At 42.4% G+C, this 23,881-nt stretch overlaps 2 protein-coding genes across 4 annotated transcripts in view; both read left to right on the top strand.

Moving 5' to 3' along the window:
- Positions 1–7,626, top strand: part of LOC122542262 (SUMO-conjugating enzyme UBC9) — a 47,050-nt gene extending 39,424 nt beyond the window's left edge. For both annotated transcript variants that reach the window (XM_043679815.2, XM_043679814.2), the window contains one exon: positions 1,811–7,626. In XM_043679815.2, coding sequence (XP_043535750.1) covers positions 1,811–1,874 — 64 coding nt within the window. In that variant the 3' untranslated portion in view covers positions 1,875–7,626. The remainder of the gene's footprint in view (positions 1–1,810) is intronic.
- Positions 7,627–16,937: 9,311 nt separating this feature from the next.
- cimip4 (ciliary microtubule inner protein 4) overlaps positions 16,938–23,881 on the top strand; it is a 28,135-nt gene continuing 21,191 nt past the window's right edge. The window contains exons 1-4 of one of the 2 annotated variants that reach the window (XM_043679807.2): positions 16,938–18,046; positions 18,134–18,599; positions 18,704–18,727; positions 20,650–20,748. In XM_043679807.2, the coding sequence (XP_043535742.2) occupies positions 18,572–18,599; positions 18,704–18,727; positions 20,650–20,748 (151 nt within the window). In that variant the 5' untranslated portion in view covers positions 16,938–18,046; positions 18,134–18,571. Of the gene's footprint in view, positions 18,600–18,703; positions 18,728–20,649; positions 20,749–23,881 lie in introns of both variants that reach the window. The other variant, XM_043679808.2, reaches the window with a different exon arrangement.

Raw genomic sequence — 23,881 nt, 5'->3', positions numbered from 1 at the left:
AATGACTTGGTCAATTATCCAACATCCCTTTGTCCTTTGAGTATAAAGTGTGGGCAGCAGATCATGTGAATTGTTTTAAAACATGCTTCTGCCATCACTCCTCTTCATTAAATGAATGAGTAGAACATGGAAAAGTACAGCACAGAGCAGGCCCTTTGGTCCACTAGGTTGTGCTGAGGTTTAATCCTAATGTAAAATAACTTAACCTACGCACCCCTGAACTCATTGCTCTCCATGTGCATGTCCAGCAGTTGCTTGAATGTCCCTAATGACTCTACTTCCACCACCATTCCATGCATTCTCAACTCTTTGTGTAAAGGACCTACCTCTGACGTCTCCTCTATACCTTTCCCCTAATATCTTAAAACTATGACCCCTTGTATCTGTCAGTCCTGCCCTGGGGAAAAGTCTCTGGCTATTGACTCTATCTATTCCTCTCATTATCTTGTATACCTCAATCAGGTCTTGTCTCTTCCTCCTCTCCAGAGAGAAAAGTCTGAGCTTTTTCAACCTTTCTTCATAAGGCAAGTCCACCAGTCCAGGCAGCATCCTGGTAAACCTTCTTTGCACCCTCTCCAAAGCCTTTGTATCTTTCCTATGTAGGGTGACCAGAACTGGACACAATAATCCAAGTGTGGTCTCACCAGTACAGATGATAAGGGTGTTAATCGGTAACAAACTATTTAAACTAAACATTTTGGGAGAGTCAAGATGGTGGCAGTCTGTACAGGCTGCTGCGTTGAGTTCTGTGCATGTATGTTTTAAGATCCAAGCTGAAATTGGATATATACTTCAATGAGGATTCCCCTCTAATATTGACCTTGAATGAATAAATTAAGTTCAGCTTGAACAGTTTCTGCATGCACTTCCCAATAATTGAGGCATGGACCACCTGGAAACAACGTTTATGGGTCTGGAAATAATGGAGGAGCCATTTAATGGGACACAATGGACAGATTTTTAATCTCCAATTAGGTAACAAACTCTTAAACTAAACGTTTTGGGAGAGTCAAGATGGTGGCAGTCTGTACAGGCTGCTGCATTGAGCTCTGTGCCATACCCCAGTCAAGGTTGGTTCCTACAACCCCCCACCATCACCACTACCAAAATTAGCCACCCTTGAGGGCAGTTCGTAATCTAAAGTAGATAGAATACCTAGAGCCCTTTTAAATTAAGGTTTGACAGATCTGGAGCTGAAATGAAGGCAGCCCAGGGAAGGGGAGCACAGCAGGCAGGGCACTTCCCTACTAAGTCGGGCACTCCCGCAGATGTAAACCTGGCATAATATAAATTTTGTTAATCTTTGTTTTTCTCCCTTTTGAGATGTCTGGTCTTTACAGGCTTGGTATTGCTTTGGTGTTAAATCCGACATGCTTTATATTATATCTGTTTTGGTGGTTATTCCATTCTGTTTTGCTGGGTGTGGGGTGGTTACTCCTTTTGAAGTAAAGATGTGGAGTGGGAGGGGGAGGGATGGGTGTCCATTGTTAACTTGTTGTAGGCCTAGTAAGTATGGGTATAATAACTTGCTCCCATGGACAGGAGGTGCGGTGAGTAGAGTAATGTGATATAGTACAATGTGGATTGTAATTTAATTTAATGTTTTATTTAATTTTAGTTTAAATTAGACGACTGTATTTTGAAGAATAATTGACAGTTTATTGTCAATGTTACTGTAGTGCAATGTTTCTACTTGTACTTCTGTAACTTTTTTTACTTAATATGTACATAAAAAACTGAAGAAAAATACTGTAAAATCTTCTCTCCCAAATCTGTAACAACAAATTTTTCATGTTTTTTCCATTCACAGCCAGAACAGAGTAGAGTATGAAAAACGAGTGCGAGCACAGGCCAAGAAATTCGCTCCAACATAAAACCAAGCAACTAAAGGATGTGGATTTCTGACTGTCGGCTGAGAAAGAAGGCACGCTTTTCACATTTAGCAAGTTCCTGTTACAAGCAATTGGCAGTCTTTGGGGGAAAAAAAATTACATCGTTACTCGGACAGTTCTAGTTCACAAAAAATGGCAAATCATCTCGGCACGAAACTTGCTGTGTTTCCGTGGCGGCTGTAGTAAATTTTTTATTTTTTAAAAAAAAGCCCTAGTGTTCAATGGTTCAATTGACCTTTCTTCAATGTAGCCAGAATATGGGGCCCCTGTTTAGTGCTGGCTGACATGCAAAATGTGGTTGGATTTTTCTTTCTCCCCAGTTTATGTCCATGAATGGTTTTTCAGGCCTATCTTTAATCATCCTGGCATAGTTGGCAACTCTTTGGACCATTCTTCGGGAGGAAGATTTTACATGAAGAAAGTGAGAACAGTTACAGATCCATTTGCATACCATGATCTGCATTTTGCTCTAATGCCAAGGCTTTCTTAAATCCACTTTGGCCCTTCAAGAGACTTGGAAGACCTGTAATAAATGATGTATTTTAAAAAAAAACCATTAATAAAATGTTCTTTCTATCCACCTATTCTGCCCCACCCCTAGTACTTGCGAGCAATGTGTGATGTTCCCTATCTGAGGTTGCTGTCATAGTTGAAAGAACTTGCAGCTCTCTCTAAGCAGTTTGAGACACAGAAGCTGAGTGGATATTCTCAGCCCGCAGTGTGGCGCAATAGCTTTTAACTTTTTAAATCCGTAACTTCATTTCAAATGCAGTGGCATGGCGCGTGTGACTTGTCTGATTGCAGCTGTCTGCACGTGTATTCTCTTGTCTCCTGCTCTCACTTTGTTTTGCTCTGGACTTCCTCCCTTCGTTGCTGTTGTTTTGGGTGAAGTGACATTCTCCTTACTTTCTCTCTGGAATGTTAAGTAAACCATTACAAATGTTTCCAAATTTTAGGAATTTTTTTTAAAAAGTGCTGTGAAGGTATCTTGTGACATCTTCGGCAGGGTTTCTAGGTTTGCAAAAGTAATCAAATCAACGTGAAGTTGGTTTGCATAAAAAGTGAAATGCATGTTTAAGATTGGACCGCAGATACTTGTTCATCACTTGCAAGTAAAGATTGCTCATGAATGTTTTCCAGTATTTCACAATTGATATTTTTGATAAAGCAATTGCTCAAAAATACTCAAGTTTGTGCTGCTATGAATAGTACAGCCTTTTCTTAAAAACTCTAATTGGGTGCTGTTGTTCGCTTGACTCCTTGAACTAGTTTCAGGGTGAGCCAGGATTGGTTTTGCTTGCAACTAGGTCAAATCCTCTTTCAATCAGTTCTGAAGCTCAGTTGAGATTTTTTTGGTTAAGGTATGCACTGTTGACATGTTGCCTTGAGCCCAGTTGTTTTTACGAAGTGGAGAAAAGTTGCTTCTGATTGTGGGAAGAACGAATAGAACACACCAGAAAGTACATTATTTTGTGGTCCTCTAGTTTTAGCAGATTGTAAAAACTGAACCTGTTGCTGGATTAGTGTTCAGTTAATCTCTTGTTAAACTGTTTTGGTTTTCTAAGTAGTTAGAACCTGTACTACTTGTCTTTTCAGGCTTGAGTCTAAAACCTGCTGGACAGTTTGATTTATAATTATGCAAATCCCTGTAATTTACTAGATTCAATCAGAGCAGACAGTAGTACAGTAATAAACTCGCAATTTTTATTACTGAAACTTTAGAAATCCAATTGATTTGCTTTGTGGGATGTGCAACTTAAGTTGTCAGTGTAGTCACATTTTAGAATTGCAACCCTAATTACTTTGGCATGTAATGGATCTGGAGGATGACATGCATTGTTTTTGTTTTGGCATTATGACTCCTGTCAGTGTACATGAAGGATGCTTTGAACTGGTTAAAAACCTGAATGTCAGTGCTAGAGACCACTTGGCAGGTTTAATGCAACTGTTTCTCTCAAAGATTCTTCCACAATACCAAGAATCCACATCCTTGCTGATTAACTTGGTGTTTATACTTGAAATTAGTATTTTCTAATTTGTATGTTTTGGTGGTGATGCCATGCATTTAAACTGTGGGAGATCTTAACCAAAAAGAGTGGATTCCAATGCACTTGAAATGATTCCTGGTTTTCACCTAGCTTTGTGCTTCTGATTTCTGAATTTGTGTAATAAGCAACAAGACTCTCCTGTAGCATTTAGGTCACTCAACTGCTGGGATCAGTCTCCACGATCCATAATAGATTAGCTTTGCTTGGTTTGTTTTGTGTAAATTTACGAGCTTCTTGAACTGCTTTACTGAATCACATATTTTCTCAGTCAAATTTATTTGAAAAATCGTTCTGTGTTGCTAGTAAGGCTAGCATTTTTTTTCTTGCCTATTTGTGTTTGAGCCCTGAATCCCTGAAAAATAATCCTTGGTTTTGGAAAGATTTGCCTACTGTGCAAGGCAGCATTTGCATTTTTTATTCGCTGAAGTCTTAGCAATCACACTACCAGTTCTACATCTAGCACTTCGTGCTGACTATCATTTGGTTTGTTACTGCTAATAATAGATTTTCCTTAGCTAATCAATACTTTGGCATTTAGTTAAAAAAAGAGAATGTAGAGATAAGCCTTATTGATCCCTGTCTCTTGCCTGTTCTCATCCCTCTTTCTTTTGTCTTTGTCAGTTATCACTCCCCCACTCTCCTCCCCTCTCCACAATTGCAATTTCACATTGCTGTATTTACCTCCTGATCTATATTCAATCTATATGGTCTTGGCTGCTGCTGTTGTGTGTGCAGTCATGTGCCTCGCGTATCTTTAAAATGTTGAGGCTGTCTCTGCACAGCATGGGTGAATTGGCTTCATCTGGTTGAAATAAACCTATTACACTCCTCTCCCTCCCTCGCTTCTCTCCGACCCCATCTCTCAACTCTTTTTTTTCTCTCTCTCTGCCTAAGAAGGTTTTTGGTTGTGTTGGAACAAGGCTCCAAAGTATGCATTCATGTCATGGATTTGTTGATACTTTTATTTTGCTATACTTTTAATACCCCCTGTGTGGTAAAAGTAGAATGTACTGAACCATAGAATGTAATTTAAATCCCATTTTTAAGCTATAATGGTTGCTTTTAAGTTATGCTTCTAAATCATATTCCATAGCTCCTTGCATATCCTTTATGTACATTCCATTGAAGGCATTGGTTGCTGATATTGGTCATGTGAAAGAAATGGGACTACATAAGTGGTGCTAAAATTCAATCTGTCTTGTCATGTCTTGTTGAAATTTTTAATTATTGCCATTCACATTTATTAAATATAAGAATTGGACCACAATAGCAGCAGCGTGGCTGAATCCTATGGTGTCCTTGAGATTTGGTAGGAAGCAGGAGAAACATGTTCTCATGCATGAAGCAAGACTTGCCCATGCCTAAATTTTGTTAGTCATCAGTGTTATATCCTTCGTGTAAATGTCTACATTAAGTGTACAGTGTTAAACATCTAATGTATGTAAACTGTAATTTTAAGATTCTGCTGCTTCCATAGATTTCAACTAGCAACAGCCCCTTATGCAGTCCAGTTTGAACAGTGGTTGTCTCAGGAAACTGTGGAATCATGAGTTCAGGATGTGCTTTCCAAGTTTATTCCTGCCCAGATAATTCTTTGGGCCAGTGCATTCTCACTCTTCAATGTACATGTGACTCTGTAGTAACAGTTGAATATACTGATTCCAGGGAAGAAATTTTTTTTTTTAAAACGTTAATGGTAGCTTTTTTCCAATTGGGAAGTGACTTATCTCTGTCATATTGTAGCTGAAGATTATGGCCAATTCTTATTAGAAGTTTTGAACAATGAGGGCTAATAACCAATTTTCTCCACCTCCAGCCTCCTCCCCCTCCCCCAATGATGTGAAGTATAACTAATCCAACTTCCTCAATTGTGTATCAATTCCAATTGACCCAAAACAGGTAACTTGCTAAAGGAATAATAAAGAAAACACCCTTGGAACACTGGGTACGTCCATTTCTTTGTTTATATTTTTTGATGGATAAAATGACAAAATTTAAAAAAAGTAAGCCAGTGTTCCAGGGTGACACTGTAAACTTGTACAATACTTTTATATCTTTTTTTCATAGTCCATTGGGTTTTGAAAATGGAATTGGCATGTCTTTAGAAAACATGCTAATTTTAATGTCTGCCTTGACCCATCAACCTGTCCCTTTTTCCCCACCCCTCTTTTTCCCTCCCCTGCAAAAGAGACAAAAAAACAAAAAAAAAAATTGATGGTTGTAATGGTTGCTATTGCATGGCCTTGTGCAGTTGGGACTATGTAGTGTTTTTGTCTTGAGTGTGTCACCTTGCTCACCATGTTGTTAAAGTTGGATGACATTAACTGTGGTTATTGTGTGATCTAATCGCTCTGGACCCCAATGGTTACAATCTTGATGCTGCTTGAGTCTCCATGATCTTGGGTCAAGCCAGCTTTTGACTAAAACAGTAAAAGTGCCCTTGCATTCACAAGCCTCCATACTTCTGCGTTATTTTTCTATCACTCAGATTGAAAGTTGTGCTCTTGTAGAACTGTGGTGTTTGAGTTCTCTCTCTTTTCAAAATAGTGTTGCACCAAGCATAAACCTTTTGGTAAAATTATTTATTTTTTTAGAAACAGTTAAATATAAAAGGTGTTCGCCACATGTACGACATGTTTTTTGGCTAGTCTGAAATTTGCTTCTAGATTTTGACCAGAATGTGGGCAAGGTAAGCTTTCTTTCTCTTTCTCTGCAGTTTGTTGCTTATTCAGAACTGCATGGCTTGTTTATCCCTAACATATGTATCATCCCCAAACATGATTTTTTTTAACACTGAGAATAGTTTACTAAGCAGTTTTAATTTACCAGAGTACTACATTCTCTCAGTTGCAAGAGTTGCTGATATTTTTGTCATTAACCTCTGTTTTCCAACTGGACACAGAACTGATGGAGCATGCTTGGCAGTGTCCTTGAACATTTGATGTTCTGAAGTTTGACTGAAGCTTTGCTTGCCTTTTTTTTTTTTAAATAACCATGCTTAATGAAGTGCAGTTGGAGGATTTTGTCAGGGCTCAATTTTAACTGGTGGTTGACCAGCTGGCCTATTGTATTTGCTCACTTGGCCTGCCAGTTTTATGGGCTTAAATGATTACAACTTTTGCTTTCGTGTATAATAGTATTTTGGAATCTGAAGAAATGGTGGAAGTTTATTGCGTCAGTACACAAGCGTCATGTGTACTCTTGTTCGATAGCTTCCATCAAATGTGGGAGACAAACCCACTTTTCACTGGTCCAAGGTTAGGTTGTGTTTTTTTCCCGGCCATTGTTCATTTTGAAGCCCCTTGGTGTGAAACGTATGTCATTCTGTAACCTTAATACAATATGGTGGAATGTGAGACATTATTGACATGGAACCTGCTGCCTTCCCAAGCACAAGTTTCCAAAGGCCATGTTTGCTCTCCTTATCTCTTGCCTGCCCGAAAAGTGAAATTGTAATATTGAAAAAGCAGCTCGGACAGCAAGAAAAATGCGCTTGTTTAAAATAAATTTATAATGAATGAAAAGTTTAAACGTGAAGAAATCATTCCATTGTTGAGGCTCAAACTGCCTCTGAGCACCATGTACTATTGCAGCTCATGCACCATTTCAATCACTGATACCTCTGTTTGTATGCTGTTTGTTAATGTATTTGTGTTTAGAAAAAGAAATTAAAAAGCGAAAAGTAAGTAGTGGTTTCCTTGTCTTTTATAAAAAGTGCTCCTAAATCAACACTTGCATATTCAGCACCATTCTACAGCACTTTGTAGAAAAAGACTGTGCTGACTGCAGTGATATCTTTATTAAACAATTTATGGTTTGGACCACATGAAACAGAAATGGTGGTGTTGGGCACTGACATGATTTGATTATAATAAAACTTGAGCAACATAGCACTTGCCCTCACCCTGTAACTATTAAAATGCATTTTGCCTTAATGTTTGGTGTTGTTTCCCTTGGAATAATCCTTTTGTCAACTAATAGTTTTGGCTACTGCTGATTTAAAGGTGAGCGATTCTCTTTTCCAATGATTAGGAATGTTAAATGAATGTTATGGACGTTAACTGACTTTCTTTGTAAGTAAGGAGAATTAACTCAGTTGAAATCTTCAGGATTGAGAGAAATTGGTAAAATTAATCCTGCCACCACTACATTGGTCATTAACAGTAAATGTATTTATAATATGCTGCTCATTTTGTGCTTCATCTCTATGCTTTGGACCCAGGGTGAATTGAGGACAGATTACCACTCCAGTTTATGCATTCCTTTGAATTTGGAAGATTAAGAAATTGTGCATTTGAAATGTTTAAAATGATGGAAGAATTTAATCAGCTGAAAAAGATGCTTGCTTCAAGTGGAGAATCTAGAACTATAGAGACACTGTTTTAAAATTGGAGCTGGGCCATTCAGGAATGATCTCTTCACTACTTCAAGGTAGTGGAAATCAGTATTTCTTTGCCTACAAAGGCTATGGATATTTGGGGGAGGTGTCCAGAACTAGAGGGCGTAGAGTCGGGGTTAGACGGGAAAGATTTAAAAGGGACCTAAAGGGCAACCTTTTCAGAGGGTGGTGCAAGTATGGAATGAGCTGCTGAAGTAAGTGGTGGAGGCTCGTACAATTACAGCATTTATAAAGGTATCCAGATGGGTATCCGAATAGGAAGGGTTTAGAGGAATATGGGTCATGTGCTAGCAAATGGAATTAGATTAGTTTAGGATATCTGGTCGCCATGGACGAGTTGGACCAAAGGGTCTCTTCCTGTGCTATACATCTGACTGTACCTTTGGGAAAAGTGACATGAATCTGTCACCTGAAATGCAAGCACAACTTGTATATTTTAACCAAAAGAAGCAACTGTGATAATGTTGGTTCCTTGATACCGTTCTTGGATGTTGTCTGAGGTTGCGTTGTAGTCCTATAAAGCTTATTTGGTGACTTAAGTAATATAAAACTTGGCATTCCCATCTATAATATTTCTGAAGTGAAGGTTTCTGTCTCGGGCATTGTTCACTTAATAAAGTTAAAGGTTAAGATCAAGGACGTAGAACTCTTCCATACGCGTGCAATATTTTTGGAATGAAAAAATTCCGTCCAACAAACTCTGTCAGCTTCCAGCTCTCAGCTACCATATACAAACTTCTTCCTACTTGTGTGTCAACTGTCTTCTGCTTCCATGCCTTTTTAAAACTTAATTTCCTGCTCCTGTTTAAACACCTTTGTTGCCTTGCTCCTTTAACCTTCTCCACTCCTTTTAAACATCTGAGCTCTTGTTACTGATTCTTAGTGCATCCCCCAATTTGTTTTGCTGTTCTGGTGGTTGGACTTTAAATGATAGGTAAAAGATGTGAGATATCCTCATTATTTTTTAAAAATATCTGTCTTTTTAATACCCATGCTGAAATACTCCCCAGTCTTTGCTTTTGTTTGCCCTTTTTCTCTACCTCTGAAGTGCATTGATACTTTAAAGACCCTATATAAATGCTCAGTTACATGTTAGAGGGATGTCCTTTAAAAATGCTTTCCATTTGAACAGGTTATTTTGAGTTGAAGCATGGGGGGGATTAATGAATAGCTGAGCCATGGATCAAATGGATCCATCAGCTGTTTGGTACAGAAGCCCACTACAGTAGTTAAACTAATGGAGTGTATGTTTGGCAATGATTTTGGTTTCCAGTTAACTTCACCTGCATGTAGTATGGGGTACATGTTGGATGTTGGTTCTGAGTTGGATTCAGCAATGACCCCAAGGCTGGTGTGGGTAAAAGCCGCTAATGAAATTCCATTTTGTTCTAAAGAAATGTTGCCCATTTAAGGGAGTCTCTGCCTTCAGAAGAGGGAAACTTGAATCAAGTGTGGAGAGATGAGTTTTTGTTTTGAGGTACAAAATGACTGACATGCCTGTGTCATGTACATAAGAAATCCATGCTACTTCAGAACGTAAGGCCATTCTATTCCACTATTTCCCTCTGGGCAGCATTTCTTAATGATACAGAATTTCGTTAGTGACCTTTAACCACACTAGCCTTGAGGTCATTGCAGAATCCAGCTCACTTGGAATCAACATCCAATTACCACATGTAGGTGGAAACAAATCATAGCCCACTAGAGTAGTTCAAGTTTGGCAGTCAAATAGCTTATGTTAGGCATTCATTGCTGATTTTGATTTGTCTCCATGGTGATTCTGTAACTGTAAACATAGATTGAGTTTCCCTCAAATACAGTCAAATAAAGTTCTGAAAAAAGATGCAGGCTCTACAGCTTTTTTCAGGGGATTCCTGGTTCCTTTAGCATAGTAGTAAAGTGCTTCCTGGTCTGGCTTCAATTTTAAGGAAATGATCTGTTCTGGATGTGTTTTTGATATATCTTGGTGACACCATTTTGTTAACATTAGAAGTTACACTGTACGCAAAAGCATTCAGGCCTAGTCTCTCTAAGCTGTCTGAAGTGAGCCCTAATAACATTCTGATCTATCTCCAAGGTCCGTCCTTTTTTGCTGAGCTGACTTTGCTGTTGATGCTCTCTGCTATGACTTGCCCCATTTTGCAGATTGTTGAACTTAATAGATCCTAAATTGAGTTTCATTATTTAATTCATTGCTGCAGTTCAGTCATTTGTGTTGTAGCCTCTGGCTGATATGTTCTTGGTTGCAATTTGGTAAAATGCATGGTGTTTATTTTTCTGAAATGGTTAAGCTGAAAGCCACCGCACAATTAAGTGGAAGGGGCTATCCCTGTACTTGAAATTTACTCTAGCTTTTTTTAACTGAGACAACCCACTGCAGCCCTGTATTACTAATATGATGGCCCCCTAATACATCCAAAAAAGAATTAAGAAATGGCTTTACCCCGAAAGTGATTTGAATTTGAGGCTTACTAGCAGAAGAAAATAGGGTTTCTGAAGTTGGAGAGGATATATGAAATGAGATTTAAGAAAAGAATCTCAAACTTCCCAATCAAACAGCAGCGTGACTGAATTGGTACTAAAGGTATTAACATCTGACTTTGATAATGCCACTTTAAGGTATAGAATCAATTATTCAGCATGGAAGCAGACGCTTAGTCCAACTCATCCTTGCCGACCAGATATCCTAAATTAATCTAGTCCCATTTGTCAGCACGCAACCCATATTCCCCTCAACCTTTCCTATTCATATACCCATCCAGATGCCTTTTTTTAAATGTTGTAATTGTATCCTCCTCCACCACTTCCCCAGGCAGCTCATTCCATACATGCACCACCCTCTGGAAAAAGTTGCCCTTCAGGTCCTTTTTAAATTGTTCCCCCCCCCCCCCGCTCCCCTCACCGTCAACCTATGCCCTCTAGTTTTGGACTCCCCAACCGTTTTCTATTGAGGTTTTGGTTAAGAAAAAGGAGTCAGTCTATAGACCGCATAGATCAAGACATTCCTTAGAGTATAAAGGCAGTAGGTGTATACTTAAGAGGGAATTCAGGAAGGCATAAAGGGGGCACGAGAAAATTTTTGGCAAATAGGGTTAAGGAGAATCCAAAGGATTTTTATAAATTAAGGACTAAAGGATTTTGGATGTAGGTTTGTTCGCTGAGCTGCAAGGTTCATTTCCAGACATTTCATTACCCTACTAGGTAACATCTTCAGTGGGTCTCAGGCGAAGCAGGAATTTTCAGCATTGCTTTCTATTTATATGTTTGGGTTTCTTTGGGTTGGTGATGTTGTTTCCTGTGGTGAAGTCACTTCCTGTTCCTTTTCTCAGGGGGTGGTAGATGGGGTCTAACTCAATGTTTGTTGATAGGGTTCCGGTTGGAATGCCATGCTTCTAGGAATTCTTGCGCGTGTCTTTGTTTGGCTTGTCCAAGGATGGATGTGTTGTCCCAGTCAAAGTGGTGTCCTTCCTTTTTTCTGTATGTAAGGATACTAATAAGAGGGGGTCATATCTTTTTTTTTAAGATTCCCTATAGTGTGGAAACAGGCCCTTCGGTCCAACAAGTCCATACCGACCCTCCGAAGAGCAACCCACCCAGATCCATTCCCCTACATTCACCCCTGACTAATGCGCCTAACACTACGGGCAATTTAGCATGGCCAATTCACTTAACCTGTACATCTTTGGACTGTGGGAGGAAACCTGAGCACCTGGAGGAAACCCATGCAGACACCGGGAAAATGTGCAAACTTCACACACAGTTGCCCGAAGCGGGAAATGATCCCGGGACCCTGGTGCTGTGAGGCAGCAGTGCTAAACACTGAGCCACCGTGCTGCCCCTAAAAATAGCCTGCCGCTCCATTGCGTGGCACAACACAAGCACAGAGGGGTGACGTGAGCAGCCACTGCTGGCGGAAAATGCCTACTGCACCTGGTATTCCCAGGCCTGAGTCTGCTTAGCGTCCGAGATCTGGCGTTTTCAGACTAGTATGGCTAGTTGGTGTTCATGTATCCTGGTGGCTAGTTTTCTGCCTATTTGTCCAGTGTAGTGTATGTTACTGTCTTTGCACAGTTTTGCTCGTTGTCTGTATAGGGTCTTTCAAGTTCATTAGCTGCTGTTTTAGTGTGTTGGTGGGCTTGTGGGCTACCATGATGCCAAGGGGTCTGAGTAGTCGGGCAGTTATTTCTGAAATGTCTTTGATGTAGGAGAGAGTGGCTATGGTTTCTGGACTTGTTTTGTCTGCTTGTTTGGGTTTGTTGCTGCGAAATTGGCGGACTGTGTCGAACATCAATACCGTGCAAGGACACCGCTTCTTCGACTGGGACAACACATCCATCCTAGGACCAGCCAAACAAAGACATGCACAAGAATTCTTAGCATGGCATTCTAACCAGAATCCTATCAACAAACACATCGAGTTAGACCCCATCTACCACCCCTGAGAAAAGGAACAGGAAGTGACCACCACAGGAAATAACATCACCAAAGGAAATGACATCAACCCAAAGAAACCCAAACACATAAATAGAAAGCAGGCACTTTCAGCATTGCTTCGCCTGAGGCCCACTGAAGATGTTACCGAGTAGGGTAATGAAACATCTGGAAATGAACCTTGCAGCTCAGCTAACAAATCTACATCCAATACCTCAACCTGAGCTCACAAATCTTAAAACTCAGTAGGACAAAAGGATGATTAGGGAGAGAATAGAGCCCCTCAAAGTTCAGCAAGGCAGCCTGTGTGTGGAGCTGCAGGAGATGGGGGTGATACTAAATGAGTATTTTGCATCACTATTTACTGTGGAGAAGGACATGGAAGATGTAGAATGTGGGGAAGTAGCTGGTGACATCTTAAATGTCCATATTACAGTGGTGGTGGTACTGGTGGTCTTAAACGCATAAAGGTGGATAAATTCCCAGGACCTCATGTGTACTCTCAAGCTTGGGAAGTGATTGCTGGGTCCCTTCCTGAGTTAATCGTATCATCGATAGTCACAGCTGCTGGAAGACTGGAGGTTGATCAATGTAGTACACGATTTAAGAAGGGTAGTAAGGAAAAGCCAGGGAACGATAGACTGGCGAACATGACGTCAGTGGTGGACAAGTTGTAGGAGGGAATCCTGGGGTACAAGATGACACTTATTTGGAAAAGCAAGGACTGATTAGGAATAGTCAGCCTGGCTTTGTGTGTGGGAAATCATGTCTCATGAACTTGAGTTTTGTTGAAGTAACAAAAGATTGAGGGCAGAGCAGTGGATGTGATCTATATGGACTTCAGTAAGGCGTTTGACAAGGTTCCCCATAGGAAACTGGTTAGCAAGTTTAGACCTCATGGAATATAGGGAGAACTAGCCATTTGGATACAGAACTGCCTCGAAGGTAGACTGGGTGGTAGCGGTTTGCTTTTCAGACTGGAGGCCTGTGATCAATGGAGTGCCGCGAGGATTGGTGCTGGGTTTAATTTGCGGATGACACCAAAATCAGGGGTGTAGTGGACGAGCGAAGAAGTTACCTCAGTACAATGGAATCTTTATCAAATGGGCTGTGCAGAGGCAGATTGAGTTTAATTTACATAACATTGAGGTGCTGCATTTTGGAAAAACAAATCTTAGCAGGACTTATACACTTAATGGTAAGGTCCTAGGGAGTGTTGCTGAACAAAGACGCCTTGGAGTGTAGGTTCATAGTTCCTTGGAAGTAGTGTCGCAGGTAGATAGGATAGTGAAGAAAGCATTTGATGTGCTTTCTGGTGGCTCAGGTTAGCACTGCTGGCTCACAGCACCAGGGTGCCAGGTTCGATTCCAGCCTTGGGTGACTGTGTGGAGTTTGCACGTTCTCCCCTTGTCTGCGTGGGTTTCCTCCGGGTGCTCCAGTTTCCCCACTCGGTCCAAAGATATGCAGGTCAGGTGAATTGGCCATGCTAAATTGCTCATAGTATTGAGTGCATTAGTCAGAGGGAAATGGTTCTGAGTGTACTTGGGACAAAGGGCCTGTTTCCATGCTGTAGGGAATCTAATCTTATTAGTCAGAGTATTGAGTATATGAGTTGGGGAGGTCATGTTGCAGCTGTACAGGACATTATTTAGGCCACTTTAAAATATTGCATGCAATTCTGGTCTCCTTCCTTTGGAAGGTTGGGTTCAGAGAATATTGACAAGGATGTTGCCAGGGTAAGAGGATTTCAGCTATAGTGAGATGCTGAATAGGCTGGGGCTGTTTTCCGTAGAGCGTCGGAGGCTGAGGAGTGACCTTTATAGAGATTTATAAAGTGATGAATGGCATGGATAAGATAAGTAGATGAGATCTTTCCCCTTAGTCCAGAACTAGAGAGTGTAGGTTTAGGGTGAGGGGAAAAATATGCAAGGGATCTAAGGGGCACCTTTTTCACGTCGAGGGTTGGGAGTGTATGGAATGAGCTGCCAGAGGAAGTAGTGGAGTTTGGTACAAATGCTGTGTTTAAAAGACATCTGGGTGGGTATTTGAATAGGAAGGATTTAGATGTATATAGACCAAGTGCTGGCAACTGGGATGAGATTAGGATATCTAGTTGGTGTGGACAAGTTGGACCGAAGGGTCTGTTTCCATGCTGCTGTACCCCTCTGATTCTTGTTATACTATCCATGCCCCTCCATGATTTTATAAACCTCCTAAGGTCACCCCCTCAGCTGCCTCCAGGGAAAATAAGGACTGAGTGCGATGATGGAAGAGCACAGCAAGTCAGGCAGCATCTAAGGAGCAGGAGAATAGATGTTTTGGGCATTAGGCCTTCAGCACGAATCAATGCCTGAAACGTCGATTCTCCTGCTCCTCAGATGCTGCCTGACCTGTGCATTTCCAGCACTGTGCTCTTGATTCTGATCTCCAGTATCTGCAATCTTCACTTTCTCCAGGGAATATAGCCCCAGCCTATTCAGCCTCTCCCTATAGCTCAAGCCCGCCAACCCCACGTAAATCATTTCTGAACCCTTTCAAGTTTAACAAGATCTTTCCTATAGCGGGGAGGCCAGAATTGTATGCAATATTCTAAAAGTGGTCTCACCAATGTCCTGTACAGCTGCAACATGGCATCCCAACAGCTATACTCAATGTAGTGACATTAAAAGCAAGTGTTCTAAAATCAATCATGGTTCTGTGTGCCACTTGTTAGGCCAACACTTATTGCCTATCCCTGGTTACCCTTTAAAGTAATGGTAAGCTCCAACTTGAACTACTACCAATGATTTAGTCTAGTATCCTCAATGCTGCTAAGGAAGGGAGTTCAATGAATTGGACCCAGTGACACTGAAGGAGCGGTGATGTTTCCAAGTCAGGATGGGAAATGGCTACATAGGAACTTTCAGGTCTTGGTAGTCCCATGCATTTCCCATCTTTGTCCTTCAGATTAGTACTGGTCATGAGTTTGAGAGCACTGTCTAAGAAGTCTTGAAGTTCTGTAGTGCATCTTTTCACGTACTGCTGCTGTTGAGTTGGTAATGGAGGAAGTGAATGTTTATGGATGTGGTATCAAACAAGTGGCTGCTTTGTCCTGGGTTGTGTCCAGCTGCTTGATTGGTGTTGGAGCTACAGTCGTCCAAGTAAGTGGGAAGTATTCTGTCACACTTCTAACTTGTTGATCTGGACAGGCTTTGAAGAGTCAGGAGGTGAGGTACTTGCAGGATTTCTAGCATGTGACCTGCAGTTGTAACTAGTGTGTCAACATGGCTGGTCTAATTCAGTTTCTGGTCAGTGTTTTGTTTTATGTTTCAAAAATATACTTTATTCATAAATCTTTGTACATGTATTGTCACTAAAGCAGTTCAGGTCTTTGCATTTGGAAAACAAAAACATTGGCGTTTGTCTTTTCTTAGACAGTTCCTGCAAACCCAAAGTCAGTTCCTACTAATGTGAGATACTATTTACATATTTTTCACCTGCACTTCTACACATCATTTACTATATATATTGCTCCCGATGCGGTCTCCTCTACATTGCAAGTAGGCATCCTGTCTCCCCAGAGCGCTTCAGAGAATGTCTCTAGGACACCCGCGTCAACGAACCCTACCGTTCCAACTTCTCCCACTCCGCTAAGGCCCAGGACCTGCATTCTGGATTAGTGGTGCTGGAAGAGCACAGCAGTTCAGGCAGCATCCAAGGAGCTTTGAAATTGACGTTTCGGGCAAAAGCCCTTCATCCAAAACGTCGATTTCAAAGCTCCTTGGATGCTGCCTGAACTGCTGTGCTCTTCCAGCACCACTAATCCAGAATCTGGTTTCCAGCATCTGCAGTCATTGTTTTTACCCAGGACCTGCATGTCCATCTCCATTGCCACTCCCTTACCACCCAAAACCTGGAGGAAGAACATCTTGTATTCCGCCTCGGGACCCTCCAACTCAAATGCATCAATGTGGGTTTCATCAGTTTCCTCATTCCTCTCCCCCGACCTTAACCCGGGGGGGGGGGGGGGGAGAGAGCAGTTGCCCCTCAGTTTTCTTTTTAAAATCTTTCCTGTCACCCTGATTATGCTGTCTAGTTTTGAACTCTCACTGCAGCCAAAGCACCTCTTTTGTTTATTCGCCTTGTGTGCCCTGCCTGATTTTATAAACCTCTTAAGGTTACCCTTTAACCTTCTACATTGAAGGGGAAACAGTCCTAGACTATCCAGCCTCCCACTATAGCTCATATCCTCCCGTCTTGGTAGTATCCCTGTAAATCTTGTCTGCACCAGCCTCCTTCTTCCCCCACCCCCAATTTAATAATAATCTTCCTACAGCAATACTGTACATTGGTGTGGTGTTAACGGAGGGCTTTGGATCTGATAATTACGCAGGACTTGGTTCAGTAAAGCATAGCTAGTTACATGATATGAAGGAGTAGGTTGTGTTATTGACAACGGTATAGCCAAGTGTCATTGATAGCTTTATAAATAGACGCATCAAATTGGAAAAAAAAATTGCTAAGCTTCTCTGAAACAGATTTGACCCCGCTAACTACGGTTCCCAGTTCTGGGTATCTAAAGGATGGGAGAAGGTTTAAAACGTTGAGAGGGAGGCAGAATCGGGGCGGGCTGGAAATGTCCAAAGAACTGGGCCCGTGAATTTTTTCCATGCCTGTTTAGCAGCACACTCATTTAATAATTGCTACTATGCTCAGGTCTGAAAGGTGCAAGTATTTTTTTTGCAGGCGATCCGAAATGTGGAAGTTTTTATTAATTCATTACACCTCTGCAGTCCCCAGGGGTTCCTCAGCAGCCCGCCTAGTGGAAGAATGCAGAATCGTTGATGACAACTTCCACTTTTTCTCGTTATTCTGCGTACATATGCAGTATCCCGAAGTCGCTGTCAGTCTGATTGTTATGCCTAACACCATATCACCATAAAAAAGAACGCTGTCAATCTATCCCATTGGCAATTTGCCAAAGTATCGAAATTCGGCCTCTGTGTGCCATAAATCCTTAATTATATTTGTGATTCCCTGCTCTTTGATGCGAAAAGTTCTCCAAAGAGAATCTAGTCATAGAGCACGGAAACAGACCCTTTGGTCCAACTAATCCATGCCGACCACCTATCCTAAATCCAGTCCGATTTGCTAGCACTTGGCCCATATCCCTTTTTAAACCCTTTCCCTTCACATACCAGATGTCTTTTCAATGTGATTGTACCTAAAACACACAATTGCTGGAGAAGCTCAGCAGCGACGGTGGCAAGACAAATCGAGTTACGGGTTCGAGTCTGGTATGTGTACTTCATACGCAGTGGAAAAGTGAACTGTTTCGCACGCCGCCGATGCTGCAGTTTCTTCATTTTCTGTGTTTGTTTCAGATTTCCAGACCTGCACTATGCTGCACTCATTCTAGTTGGAATATTTAATGGTCTATCTTTTGCCCGAAGCAGTTCAAGATTACTTGTTTAAGATTTGGCGTTAAAATGCGAGAGGGAGATTTGAAAAACGGAAAATGCCGGAGAATCTCAGGAGGGATTGACAAATCTGTTCCCGGTATTAACAATAACTCCAGTTCCAACAGTCTTGAGAAGGGAGGCCTGTTTCCAAGTCGAGTTGTTTCGATTCTGGTAGTTGCTACACTTCAATCGAATATTCATTACTGTTGCCCTGGCAACGTCCGATACATTCGAGCTGCACGTGATGAGTACGACGCTGTTGGTTGGTAGAGCTCTTGGACAGACCGTCCCGATTGGTAACTTGAAGACCTTGTAACTGCAGCCGCATTGGACAAGCCGCAGCCATCACCGGGAGCTACAATGGATCCTGAGTGTCCTCAGTTTCAAGGTTGGTAACTACTACGATCTGAAAACCTAAAATCGCGAAATGTTTTGCAAAATTGTTAATGATACAAAAATTAACCAATTGATGCTTTTTGTTTTCTTTTCCAGTTTCGGAAACGGCTGCAATTACAGGTAATACCCTTTCCCATTATCCCCCATTCTACTTGGATGAATTTAAACTCTCGGTTTCACGGTAGAGCTGGCTCCAGCAATGTCAGAAGTCCGAAGGGGCAAACACTGGCTAAGTTTTTTTAACTTTTTTAAAAAACCCTGCAACATGTCACAAAGCTATTGCAAAATATTTTTGTAATCAGAAGTGTGGGAAGGAGTGAGGCACATTGTAGTTTGAGATCAGGGAAGCTTAGAGACTGTGCTACTGAAAGTAGGGGTGGCATGGTAGCACAGTGGTTAGTACTATTGCCCCTCGACGCCAGGACCTGGGTTCAGTTCCTGCCTCGGGCGACTGTCTGTGTGGAGTTTGCACATTCTCCCCGTGTCTGTGTGGGTTTCCTCCACACAATCCAAAGATGTGCAGGTCAGGTGAATTGGTCATGCTAAATTGCCCACAGTCAGGTGCATTAATCAGGGATAAATATAGGGAATGAAGGAATAAATATAGGGAATGGGTCTGGGTGGGTTACTCTTCAGCGGGTTGGTGTGGACTTGTTGGGTCGAAGGACCTGTTTCCACACTATAGGGAATCTAATCTAAAAGACAAATTTTAATCCAGAATCGAAATTTCTGGAACAGGACAGAGGACAGCTCCATAACTGGAGAGAGGCAACAGACTCGTTATGTTTCATCATAATCCAATTCCTAAGGGAGGTGTTTGGGGAATGAACTGTTGTTAATACTGTACAAAGGAAAGCAGCAAATGACCACCAATGGGAGTGGGAGCTTAAGCCGCACTTCAATATGAGCATTTCATCAACTGAGGTTTCCCGGACAAACCCAGCACTGGCTTATTTTGGTGATCTCTCGTTCTGCTTAAAGATGGTTAATAAAGATCATGAAGATAAATAAGCCTAGCCATAACCTGCAGCCATCTCTACCAGGAACAAGAGAAAAACAAATAACGTTACCAGTTATGATCTTACTGAATAGTAGAATGCACATTCCTACTGCTATTTCTTTTATAGGATCATGAAATTCCTACAATATGGAAGCAGGCCATTCAGCCCATCAAGTCCACACCAACCCTCCATTAAGCATCCTACTGGAATGCACCCTGTCCTTTGTAATCCTGCACTTCCCATGGCTAACCCATCTAAACTGTACACAATGGACAATTTAGCATGGCCAAACTACCTAACCTGCACATCTTTAGACTGGGAGGAAACCAGGTCACCAGAAGAAACCCACACTGACATAGAATGTGAAACCTCCACACAGTCATCCGAGGCTGGAATCAAACCTGGGTCCCTGCTAACCACTGAGCCATCATACTGCCCTCGGAATTTTTCCAATTCCAGCTGTGTCCCTCTGAATTATTTCTATTACATAAGGTGGGGAAGCTCATTACAGTTTTGGAGAAGTAAAAATGAAATCTGGCTATTAAGTATGCTTTGTGAGAGCTTAGATTAGATTCCCTACAGTGTGGAAACAGGCCGTTCGGCCCAACAAGTCCACACCGACCCTCTGAAGAGTAACCCACCCAGACCCATTTCCCTCTGACTAATGCACCTAACACTATGGGCAATTTTAGCATGACCAATTCACCTGACCTGCACATCTTTGGACTGTGGGAGGAACCTGGGGCACCCGGAGGAAACCCACGCAGACACTGGGAGAACGTGCAAACTCCACACAGATAGTCACCTGAGGCTGGAATCGAATCTGGGTCATTGGCGCTGAGGTAGCAGTGCTAACCACTGAGCCATTGTGCTTATCTAAATGTGTGTGAATTGAAATGCTTGTCTTATGCAGATGAGGCCTTCGTTTTAAGAGTTACGAGTAATGGGAGGCCTTTATTAAAGCTGGGAAGTGCACAAAGACATCTCTCCAAGCATAGCTTTTAAAATTCCTTTGCAAAATAAAATTAATTATTTTTCTAGATCAGCTGACAAAACCCCAAACTCTAAGCACTGGAGGCCAGAGGTACCCTGGTCGATCCCTCTTTGGTACAACGTTGGATAGCAAAGGTTTCTACAAAGGTAAAACAACTATGTGGACTAGAATGATTCATGTTTGGATTTGTATAGAGGCTGCGCTCTTAACCATGTTGTAAATTTAAGGCAAGTGGGATTCTATCATTTGTTTACTATTTTTTATTTCAAAAATATACTATTCGTAAATATTTAGATGATCTGTACAATTGGTCATGTCATACATACATAAACATTCCATTTCTTTGCATACAGAGATCAAGTAATCATTCGTATACACGGGTCTGTACATTTACTATCCATATATTTAGCTGAGGCGTCAGCGGAGACCCCTTACTGCATGGGCCCCCCTGTTCTTTGGCAGGTGGACGTTACACGGTGGTCTTTTCCCACTGCTCCTTGGCGGCAGCTGCCCCAAGCTTCAGCACGTCCCTCAACACGTAGTCCTGGACCTTGGAATGTGCCAGTCTGCAACACTCAGTTGGGGTCAGCTCCTTCAGCTGGAAGATCAACAGGTTTTGGACTGCCCAGAGAGCGTCTTTCACCGAGTTGATGATCCTCCAGGCACAGTTGATGTTTGTGTGCATCCCGGGAAACAGACCGTACAGCATGGAGTCCAGCGTCACGGCGCTGCTCGGGACGAACCTCGACAAACACCACTGCATTCCTTTCCAGACTTCTTCTGCGTAGGCATATTCTAGAAAAGAGGTGTGTGACGCTTCGAGGGCAGCGTGCGGTGCGGCTGAGAGTCCGGGCGTGCATAAAGGATCTCACAGGCAGAGCCCTTCTCACCACCAGCCAAGCCATGTCTTGGTGCTTGTTGGAAAGTTCTGGCAATGAGGCATTCTGCCAAATGGCTTTGACAGTCTGCTCAGGGAACCGTTCGATGGGATCCGCCCTCTTCTTTTCCCGAAGGGTCTCAAGGACACTACGTGCTGACCACTTCCTGATGGACTTGTGGTCAAAGGTGTTTTTCTGCATAAATTTCTCCATGAAGGACAGGTGATACGGAATGGTCCAACTGCTTGGAGTGTTCCGCGGCAGCGAGGCCAGGTCCATCCTTCGCAACACCGGGGACAGGTAGAACCTCAGTACGTAGTGCCACTTGGTGTTTGTATACCGGGGATCCGGTGTATGCACAAAGGTGGCCATCAGGGTGAGGGTGGCATTTGGTGTGTTTGTTTCCCCCGTTTCCCAGATCTTTATACATCGAGTCATTTCGGACCCTGGCCATCTTTGATCTCCATATAAAGTGGAAGATGGCCCGGGTAACTGCGACTGCACAGGTCCTGGGAATAGGCCAGACCTGTGCCACGTATAATAGCAATGACTGTGCCTCACACCTGATGACCAGGTTTTTTCCCGCAATGGAGAGCGACTGTAGCTTCCATCTGCCCAGTTTCTGCCTCACTTCCTTGATACACTCCCCTCAAGACTTGGCGCACGCTCCAGCCCCGTCGAACCAAATACCCAGCACCTTCAGGTGGTCGGTCCTGACAGTGAAGGGGATGAAGGATTGGTCGGCCCAGTTCCCGAAGAGCATGGCCTCGCTCTTGCCTCGGTTGACCTTGGCTCCCGAGGCCCGTTCGAATTGGTCACATATGCACATGAATCTGTGCACAGACAGCAGATCTGAGCAGCAAAAAGCGACATCGTCCATGTACAGGGAGGCCTTAACCTGCAGGCCCCTGCTGCCAGGAATAGTCACTCCTGTCAGGCTCACATCTTCCTGATGTACTTGGCAAATGGCTCTATGCAGCACACAAACCAGTCAGGGGAGAGGGCAGCCCTGCCTGACTTCAGATCTGACTGGGAAGCTATCTGATTCCCACCCATTGATTGAGACTGCACTGATGATGTTGGTATAGAGCAGTCTGATCCAATTACAGATTCCCTCCCCAAAGCCCATTTTGGAGATAACATCTCTCATATGTATGTGATATCCTGTTAAAGGCTTTCTCCTGGTCTAGGCTGATGAGGCAGGTGTCCAACACCCTGTCCTGCACGTAGGCATGGTATCCCTGAGGAGTGCTATTGTGCTGGACAATGGAGTATTTAGGTGGCTTCACTTACCACACATTTGCTACCACTTACGTCTACACCACCTCTCTCACACATATGGTGACTACAAGGAAAAAGGTCAGAGGATGACAATTCTGCAAAGAGTAACTTCCTGATTTATTCAAAGTTTTCCCAACATTTGAGGCACAAGTCAGGAATGTGATGGATTACTCTGTACATGGCGGGATGAGTGTGGCTATGACCACACTCGAGTTTGACATCAGGGCAAAGCAGCATGCTTGATTGGCACCCTATCCACTATCTTTATTCACTCTCTTGCCGCCACCACTGCACTGTGTGGAGTAGTATGCCATGTATAAGATAAACTGCAACAATTGTCAAATCTCCTTTAGCAGTGCACTACCGCCACCACCTCCCAGCCTGTGATCACTGCTACTGCCAAGAAGGATAAGCTTAGCAGACACCTAAGAATGCCACCATCTGCAAGTTCCCTTCTAAGTTTCTCTCCTTTCTGAATTGGAACTGTACTATAGTGCTTTCATTGTCATTGGATCAAAATCTGGAACTCTATGCAGAACAGGACTGTGTAGATTGCTGTGGTTCAAGAAGATGACTCACTTCCACTTAGGAACAACAAGGATGGGGCAATAAGTTCTGGTCTCATCAATAATACCTTCTTCCTATGGTATCTGTCTGTAGAAGTTTGGTTTAATGTTCATTAAAAGCTCTGTGGAGCTTTTCATGTCCCAGTCAAGTTGAGTTGAAACATAAATAGGACTACGCAAAACTTAGCACTGTTGGGTTAAGATCTCTCGCACGAAGTTATTCTATGGAACAATTTTGAAGAGTACATGAGGTCTTCCTAATGTCTTATTAATCCATAAAGCAAGATCAATCAAGGTGTTTAAGGTTCACACGGTAGGCTATTGCACAAAATATGGAGTTTCGGAATTGAAGGTGATTTAGCGAATTGGATCAGAAATTGGCTAACTGAAAGTCGACAGTGGTGGCTGATGGGAAATGTTCACCCTGGAGCTCAGTTACCAATGGTGTGCTGCAAGGATCTGTTATGGGGCCACTGCTGTTTGTTATTTTTTTGTAAATGGTCTGGATGTGGACGTAGAAGGATGGGTTAGTAAATTTGCAGGTGACACTAAGG

This window comes from Chiloscyllium plagiosum, unplaced genomic scaffold (genome assembly GCF_037043375.1).
Source record: "Chiloscyllium plagiosum isolate Xiang-an unplaced genomic scaffold, Cpla_swu_hap1 HiC_scaffold_33, whole genome shotgun sequence".
In the NCBI taxonomy this organism is placed as follows: Eukaryota; Metazoa; Chordata; class Chondrichthyes; order Orectolobiformes; family Hemiscylliidae; genus Chiloscyllium; species Chiloscyllium plagiosum.
The sequence above is the reverse complement of the archived record's forward strand: the minus strand, read 5'-3'. Positions and strand labels throughout refer to the sequence as shown.